This window comes from Mesoplodon bidens (genome assembly GCF_964165515.1).
Source record: "Mesoplodon bidens genome assembly, chromosome: 14".
NCBI lineage: Eukaryota > Metazoa > Chordata > Mammalia > Artiodactyla > Ziphiidae > Mesoplodon > Mesoplodon bidens.
The window spans coordinates 621,051-630,465 of NC_138170.1; the positions used below are offsets into that span (position 1 = coordinate 621,051).

Genomic DNA, 9,415 nt, shown 5'->3' on the forward strand with positions numbered 1-9,415 from the left:
CTTTTGCTATTCGGGGTCTTTTGCGTTTCCATACAAATTGTGAAATTTTTTGTTCTAGTTCTGTGAAAAATGCCAGTGGTAGTTTGAGCGGGATTCCATTGAATCTGTAGATTGCTTTGGCTAATAGAATCATTTTCACAATGTTGATTCTTCCAATCCAAGAACATGGTATATCTCTCCATTTATGTGTATCATCTTTAGTTTCTTTCATCAGTGTCATAATTTTCTGCGCACAGGTCTTTTGTTTCCTTAGGTAGGTTTATTCCTAGATATTTTATTCTTTTTGTTGCAATGGTAAATGGGAATGTTTTCTTTATTTCACTTTCAGATTTTTCAACATTAGTGTATAGGAATGCCAGAGATTTCTGTGCATTAATTTTGAATCCTACTACTTTACCAAATTCATTGATTAACACTAGTAGTTTTCTGGTAGCATCTTTAGGATTTTCTATGTATAGTACCATGTCATCTGCAAACAGTGACAGCTTTACTTCTTCTTTTCCAATTTGAATTCCTTTTATTTCCTTTTCTTCTCTGATTGCTGTGGCTAAAACTTCCAAAACTATGTTGGATAAGAGTGGTGACAGTGGGCAACCTTCTCTTGTTCCTGATCTTAGTGGAAATGGTTTCAGTTTTTCACCATTGAGGACAATGTTGGATGTGGGTTTTTCATATATGGCCTTTATTATGTGGAGGAAACTTCTCTCTATGCCTACTTTCTGGGTTTTTTTAATCATAAATGGGTGTTGAATTTTGTCAAAACCTTTCTCTGCATCTATTGAGATGATCATATGGTTTTTCTCCTTCAATTTTTTAATATGGTGTATCACGTTGATTGATTTGCGTATAGTGAAGAATCCTTGCATTCCTGGAATAAACCACACTTGATCATGGTGTATGATCCTCTTAATGAGCTGTGGGATTCTGTTTGCTAGTGTTTTGTTGAGGAATTTTGCATCTGTTTTCATCAGTGATATTGGCCTGTAGTTTTCTTTCTTTGTGACATCCTTCTCTGGTTTTAGTATCAGGGTGATGGTGGCCTCGTAGAATGAGTTTGGGAGTGTTCCTCCCTCTGCTATATTTTGGAAGATTTTGAGAGTGATAGGTGTTAGCTCTTCTCTAAATGTTTGATAGAATTCCCCTGTGAAGCCATCTGCTCCTGGGCTTTTGTTTGTTGGAAGATTTTTAATCACAGTTTCAATTTCAGTGCTTGTGATTGGTCTGTTCATATTTTCTATTTCTTCCTGATTCATTCTTGGCAGGTTGTGCATTTCTAAGAATGTGTCCATTTCTTCCAGGTTGTCCATTTTATTGGCATAGAGTTGCTTGTAGTAATCTCTCATGATCTTTTGTATTTCTGCACTGTCAGTTGTTACTTCTCCTTTTCCATTTCTAATTCTATTGATTTGAGTCTTCTCCCTTTTTTTCCTCATGAGTCTGGCTAATAGTTTATCAATTTTGTTTATCTTCTCAAAGAACAAGCTTTTAGTTTTATTGATCATTGTTATCGTTTCCTTCATTTCTTTTTCATTTATTTCTGATCTGATCTTTATGATTTCTTTCCTTCTGCTAACTTTGGCGTTTCTTTGTTCTTCTTTCTCTAATTGCTTTAGGTGCAAGGTTAGGTTGTTTATTCAAGATGTTTCCTGGTGCATAAGGTAGGATTGTATTGCTAGAAACCTCCCTCTTAGAACTGCTTTTGCTGCATCCCATAGGTTATGGGTCGTTGTGTCTCCATTGTCATTTGTTTCTAGGTATTTTTTAATTTCCTCTTTGATATCTTCAGTGATCACTTCATTACTAAGTAGTGTATTGTTTAGCCTCCATGTGTTTGTATTTTCTACAGATCTTTTCCTGTAAGTGATATCTAGTCCCATACCATTGTGGTCGGAAGAGATACTTGATACAATTTCAATTTTCTTAAATTTACCAAGGCTTGATTTGTGACCCAAGATATGATCTATCCTGCAGAATGTTCCATAAGCACTTGAGAAAAATGTGTATCCTGTTGTTTTTGGATGGAATGTCCTATAAATATCAATTAAGTCCATCTTGTTTAATGTATCATTTAAAGCTTGTGTTTCCTTTTTTATTTTCATTTTGGAAGATCTGTCCATTGGTGAAAGTGGGGTGTTAAAGTTCCCTACTATGAATGTGTTACTGTTGATTTCCCCTTATGGCTGTTAGTATTTGTCTTATGTATTGAGTTGCTCCTATGTTGGGTGCATAAATATTTACAATTGTTATATCTTCTTCTTGGATCCATCCCTTGATCATTATGTAGTGTCCTTCTTTGTCTCTTCTAATAGTCTTTATTTTAAAGTCTATTTTCTCTGATATGAGAATTGTTACTCCATCTTTCTTTTGGTTTCCATTTGCATGGAATATATTTTCCATCCCCTCACTTTCAGTCTGTATGTGTCTCTAGGTCTAAAGTGGGTCTCTTGTAGACAGCATATATATGGGTTTTGTTTTTGTATCCATTCAGCCAGTCTGTGTCTTTTGGTTGGAGCATTTAATCCATTTACATTTAAGGTACTTATTGATATGTGTGTTCCTATTTCCATTTTCTTAATTGTTTTGTGTTGGTTATTTTAGTTCTTTTCCTTCTCTTGTGTTTCTTGCCTAGAGAAGATCCTTTAGAATTTGTTGTAAAGCTGGTTTGGTGGTGCTGAACTCTCTCAGCTTTTGCTTGTCTGTAAGTATTTTAATTTATGCATCAAATCTGAATGAGATCCTTGCTGCGTAGAGTAATCTTGGTTGTATTTTTTTCTCCTTCATCACTTTAAATATGTCCTGCCAGTCCCTTCCGTTTTGCAGAGTTTCTACTGATAGATCAGCTTTTAACCTTATGGGGATTTCCTTGTGTGTTATTTGTTGTTTTTCCCTTGCTGCTTTTAATATGTTTTCTTTGTATTTAATTTTTCTTCTTTTTTAAATTTAATATGTGTCTTGGCGTGTTTCTCCTTGGATTTATCCTGTATGGGACTCTCTGTGCTTCCTGGATTTGATTAACTATTTCCTTTCCCATATTAGGGAAGTTTTCAACTATAATCTCTTCAGATATTTTCTCAGTACTTTTCTTTTTCTCATCTTCTTCTGGAACCCCTATAATTCGAATGTTGGGGCATTTAATGTTGTCCCAGAGGTCTCTGAGACTGTCTTCAGTTCTTTTCATTCTTTTTTCTTTATTCTGTTCTGCAGTTGTTATTTCCACTATTTTATCTTCCAGGTCAGTTATCCGTTTTTCTGCCTCGGTTACTCTGCTACTGGTCCCTTCTAGAGTATTTTTCATTTCATTTGTTGTGTTGTTCATCATTGCTTGTTTCATCTTTAGTTCTTCTAAGCCCTTGTTAAATGTTTATTGCATTTTGTCTATTCTATTTCCAAGATTTTGGATCATCTTTATTATCATTATTCTGAATTATTTTTCAGTTAGACTGCCTATTTACTCTTCATTTTTTAGGTATGGTGGGTTTTTATCTTGGTCCTTCACCTGCTGTGTTTTTCTGTCTTCTCATTTTGCTTATCTTACTGTGTTTGGGGTCTCCTTTTTGCAGTGTGCAGGTTCGTACTTCCCGTTGATTTTGTTGTCTGTCCCCAGGGTCTATAGTTGGTTCAGTGTTTTGTGTAGGCTTCTTGGTAGATGGAACCAGTACCTGTGTTCTGGTGGATTAGACTGGACCTTGTCTTTCTGGTGGGCAGGTCCACGTTTGTTGGTGTGTTTTAGGGTGTCTGTGGACTTATGATTTTAGGCAGTCTCTCTGCTAATCGGTGGGGTTGTGTTCCTGTCTTGCTAGTTTTGTGGCATAGTGTGTCCAGCACTGTAGCTTGCTGGTCGTTGAGTTAAGCTGGGTGCTGGTGTTGAGATGGCGATCTCTGGGAGATTTTCGCCATTTGATATTATGTGGAGCTAGGAGGTCTCTTGTAGACCAGTGTCCTGAAGTTGGCTCTCCCACCTCAGAGGCACAGCACTGACTCCTGGCTGCAGCACCAAGAGCCTTTCATCCACACGGCTCAGAATAAAAGGGAGAAAAATAAGAAAGAAAGGAAGAAAGAAAGGAAGAAAGAAAGAAAGAAAGAAAGAAAGAAAGAAAGAAAGAAAGAAAGAAAGAAAGAAAGAAGAGGATAAAAGAAAAGAAACTAAAGATAAAATAAAATGAAGTCATTAAAATAAAAAATAATTATTAAGAAAAGAAATTTTTTAAGTAAAAAAAAAAAAAGGACAGATAGAACCCTAGGACAAGTGGTGAAAGCAAAGCTATACAGACAAAAATCTCACACAGAAACATACACATACAAATTCACAAAATTAGGAAAAGGGGCAAAATAATAAATCTTGCTCTCAAAGTCCACCTCCTCAATTTGGGATGATTCGGTGTCTATTCAACCATTTCCCAGATGCAGGGTACATCAAGTTGATTGTGGAGATTTAATCTGCTGCTCATCAGGCTGCTGGGAGAGAGTTCCCTTTCTCTTCTTTGTTCGTACAACTCCCGGGACTCAGTTTTGGATTTGGCCCTGCCTCTGTGTGTAGGTCGCCTGAGGCCGTCTGTTCTTCACTCAGACAGGACGGGGTTAAAGGAGCCACTGATTCGGGGGCTCTGGCTCACTCAGGCCAGGGAGAAGGATGGGCACGATGCGGGGTGAGCCTGCAGTGGCAGAGGCCATTGTGACATTGCACCAGCCTGAGACACGCCGTGTGTTCTCCCAGGGATATTGTTCCTGGATCCGAGGACCCTGGCAGTGGCGGGCTGCACAGGCTCCACAGAAGGGAGGTGTTGATAGTGACCTGTGCTCGCACACAGGTTTCTTGGTGGTGGCAACAGCAGCCTTAGCATCTCATGCCCGTCTCTGGGGTCTGCGCTGTTAGCCGCAGCTCGCGCCCGTCTCTGGAGCTCCTTTAAGCAGCGCTCTTAATCCCCTCTCCTCGCACACCAGGAAACAAAGAGGGAAGAAAAAGTCTCTTGCCTCTTCCGCAGGTCCAGACTTTTCCCTGGACTCCCTCCAAGCTAGCCATGGTGCACTAACCACTTCAGGCTCTGTTCACGCCGCCAACCCCAGTCCTCTCCCTGTGATCCGACCGAAGCCCAAGCCTCAGCTCCCAGCCCCGCCCGCCCCGGCGGGTGAGAAAACAAGCCTCTTGGGCTGGTGAGTGCCAGTCGGCATCAATCCTCTCTGCGGGAATCTCTCCACTTTGCCCTCCGCACCCCTGTGACTGCGCTCTCCTCCACGGCTCTGAAGCTTCCCCCCTCTGCCACCCACAGTCTCCGCCCGCGAAGGGGCTCCTAGTGTGTGGAAACCTTTCCTCCTTCACAGCTCCCTCCCACTGGTGCAGGTCCCGTTCCTATTCTTTTGTCTCTGTTTATTGTTTTTTCTTTTGCCCTACCCAAGTAAGTGGGGAGTTTCTTGCCTTTTGGGATGTCTGAGGTCTTCTGCCAGCATTCAGCAGGTGTTCTGTAGGAGTTGTTCCACGTGTAGATGTCTTTCTGATGTATCTGTGGGGAGGAGGGTGATCTCCGCATCTTACTCTTCCGCCATCTTCCCCCTCTCCCTCGACACTGATTGATTTTGAAAAGACTAGAAATATTCAGCAATTTCAGCATCTCTTATAGAAAGAGTTCATGAAAATATTTGAAAATTTCTCCACCCTTTCTTTCTGGTTCCCCAAATCAACAACTCCTGATCCTGACCCAAGTGTGAGTACATTGATTCCAAATAAAGCTTAAATCTCTTGGAAATATAAACATTTTTTCTTTAGCCCAGAGAGGAATTAGAAGCTGTTGATTCTGCATCCATTTTAAACTAAATATAATATATAAACAATTTAGGTCTTCCCTGGTGATGCAGGGGTTAAGAATCCACTTGCCAATGCAGGGGACATGGGTTCGATCCCTGGTCTGGGAAGATCCCACATGCCAGAGAACAACTAAGCCCATGCACCACAACTACTGAGCCTGCACTCTAGAGACCATGAGCTACAACTACTGAGCCCAAGTGCCACAACTACTGAAGCCCACACGCCTAAAGCCCATGTTCCACAACAAGAGAAGCCACTGCAATGAGAAGCCCACACACCACAACAAAGTGTATCCCCCGCTTGCCGCAACTAGGGAAAGCCCACAGGCAGCAACAAAGACCCAAAGCAGCCCAAAATAAATAGATTTTTAAAAAGATATAAAAAATTTAGCTACCTCAGTGAGTGCTGACAAGGAACCAGCCACTTCTTACTCCCATACTGTCCCTATTTAGGCTGCCTAACCACTGGCTTTTATAAATAAAGAGGAGAAAATGGAAAGAAAATAGAGATTTATCTCATCATTGAAATGGAGTCTTATTGAGTTGATCTGGTTGACATTTTTACTTTCTGATCACATGTTGAGCAAGATTGAGTATCACTATGATAAACTGTCAATGGAGCTGGGGTTGGGTGGGGTTGATGTGGTCTTGCTCTTGGTGTGTGTTTGTTTGGGGAACATTTTGGTTCTCTGCAAAAATCAAGTCCTCTTGCTAAGATGGTTTACCAGTGATACTGTAATGCCAAGGATGCAAACTTGGTGTCTTGTGGTCTTTGTCCAGCCCATCAGACTTGCTTGTTTGACATTCACAGTCTTAAAAAAACTGAGCCAACACTTTAAAGATCAGATGATTTCATATAAAAATTCTCATTTCTAGCTTTCTTGAAAAATAAAAATAAGATAAAATTTGATAAGAAAACAATGGCCTGTATTTCCCCCAAATTCTAATTGCATAAAGCTGAGTAGCACTTGTCTACCCCAGTCTGTGCTAGTCTCATCATTCACAACTCTATCCTTTAGTTGAGTTTCACTTGTCATTTAGCATCATGCTTGTGCTTGTTTTTTCTTAGTAATAGTAAAATAAATCTTGAGAGTGGGAAAATGAAAGGCAGGCTAAGAACTGTTTTTTTCCCCAAGATAAACAATGGACCATGTTTATTTGTGCAAGTGAAAAATATCCATATGTTTAATAAGCAAACAAGGATCTGATTTGTAAGAAAACTTAAGTTGCCAACCCATCATATTAATTTGTGTTACCCTCATGCCCTATGTAGGTGTTGGAGTTGGAACCCCTGAATTATTACATTCTCTTCATCAGTGGTTCTCAACAATGGGGAGTAGAGGAATATCAGAATCATAGAGTGCATTTTTCAAAATACACATCCTTCCACATGGGCATTTCTGGGAAGCCAACCCCTCCTGGAGACTTCATCTAATTGCAAAAGCTGTCTAGGAGACACTGATATGATTATCTAGTGGAGAACTCCACATCTGGTATATTGAAAGACATCATTATGCTTTTATTATAATTTCTCTCCCCTGTCCATCCCCATATAAAATGTCTGACATCCCTAGAGTTCAAGCATTATGCCCAACACCCTTAATAGGGCTAAAGTTCTGTGTATATATGGTGAGAAGCTGCCAAGAAGACTTCTGACTGTGAAGTTCTTGCTGAAATGGTATGTGGGAGTTAAGGTTGGTGCAAAGACTTCCTGACACCTTAGAAAATGTGTTAGAACGGTTAGCTCCCAGACAGGATATCTCTAGATGGGTGGTTCAAAAATTTGCGAACCTGAGGAGCTTATTAAAATATCAATGTCCAGGCCTCATATCATTGTTTTCTGCTAGTAATTCTGTGTGGATGTTGAGAGACAAACCGGCAAATCAGCATCAGCCACCATATATAAAAATAGAGCTCTGACCTCCAACCTCTGCAGCAACTAGTCCAGGAAGCCAAGCCATGACATCTTTTGTCCCTGCTTCCAAGTTAGTACTAACCCAGGAAAGCCAAATATGCTCTCCTAATTAACCTCATAGGATGCCCCAATTCTAGTTAGTTGGCCTCCAACTTCCCTGTGCCAACAACCTTTAATCAGGGCATACCAGAATCTTTTCTTTTTCCACTGTAACCTTTTATACTGCCCTGCCTGCCTTTGTGTTTCTGCCAAATGCAAATGACGATGGCTAACTTCTTTACTATAGCAAACTCTGAACAAATAACTTTTGTTTGTTCTCTTTATTTATTTTCCCAGGTTCTAGATAATTCTGTTACACACCAGCTTTTAAGAATTACTTTTGTGTATATGTGTGTGGAAAGGGGGCACAGATTCTCATGTGCCCCAAGCCCCACTCAAAGTTCCAATAGAAACAGAATCTCTGGGAAGTGTACTGGGAAATTAAAAAAAATTTAAAAATCCTCTTCCAGGTGATTCGAATAATCAAAGAAATTAGAGAGACTCTGTACTATGCTGCTGTCCACAGGTCTGTGCCAGGTTGGTGGAATATAAAGCACCTAGAAAACTTATTATAAATAGAAATTTCCAGGTTTCATCCTTGGAGATTCTGATGTTATAATTCTGGGCTCCCTTACTGATTCTGATGAACAGCATGTTTTGGGAAGAAGTACTCTATCTTTGTGATTCTCAAAGAGCAATGTGCCCACAAATCCCCTGGAGATCTTGTAAAAACTGATTCTGATTCCATAGGTCTGAGGTAGGGCTGAGATTCTGCACATCTAACAAGCTCCCATATGATGCTTCTGTTGCTAGTCTGCTAACTCTACTTAGAGTCAACATTGGCTACACAACAGAGCCAAACAGCCTTGGGAGTGAGACTCAGGCACCAAGCAATCCCAATGTACAACCAGTCCTAACACTGGTTCATCTTCATACTGTTTAGCCATATGATTGGAGCAGTGTTTTCACAGGAATGGCAGTACAAGCAATCAGATTAGAGTTCTGTTGAAATCATCACTGATATGTTACTCACATTTCAGCATGGTTTTGTGGTTCTTGCAATTTCCTGTAGGCATGAGGATGTCTGGAAGGTCACCAAATGCACTAAGGAAGGGTTATTCCATGGAATTCCTGTTGAACTGTTGAACAGCCTTGTCTTGATCTTTGAAGGACTTCTTGCTGAGGGGGAGGTATAACAGTGATCTGGAATATCCCATGTGGAAAACTTTGAGCTGAGAGATATTAGTCTTCAACGACTGAGGGAATTTCCATAAGTTAAATTTGTCTTCATCTCAGAGTTGAGTGTGATTGGATGCTACCAACTTACACACACAACACTGGTGATCAGATCTTTTATTTTTCATTTTTCTTCTCTAGGGTTTCATGACTGATTACAAGGATAAGGGAGATGATAGTGTTGTTGATGAGAAGGAACATTCGTATGGGTTATAATTACAATTCATCCTTCACCAGATGGCTTCATCCTGTTGCCAGACATTTGATGAGCTAATTCATGAACACTGTTGCTGGGATGTGTTAATGTCTAAGAGCTTGCTCATTTAATGGACCATTGTGAAGGTGCTTGACAGATCTTTGGATGCTTGGCTCATTTTTGCTTAGAGAATAAATGAGCTAGCACATAATTAAATCTAAGAGAGCTAC

At 40.1% G+C, this 9,415-nt stretch overlaps 1 protein-coding gene across 1 annotated transcript in view; it reads left to right on the forward strand.

Moving 5' to 3' along the window:
• LOC308628029 (uncharacterized protein) overlaps positions 1 to 5,331 on the forward strand; it is a gene marked incomplete at its 5' end in the record, with an annotated part of 93,949 nt that extends 88,618 nt beyond the window's left edge. The window contains one exon of the mRNA XM_081254586.1: positions 4,983 to 5,331. Coding sequence (XP_081110712.1) covers positions 4,983 to 5,155 — 173 coding nt within the window. The 3' untranslated portion in view covers positions 5,156 to 5,331. The remainder of the gene's footprint in view (positions 1 to 4,982) is intronic.
• Between the last annotated feature and the right edge of the window lie 4,084 nt (positions 5,332 to 9,415).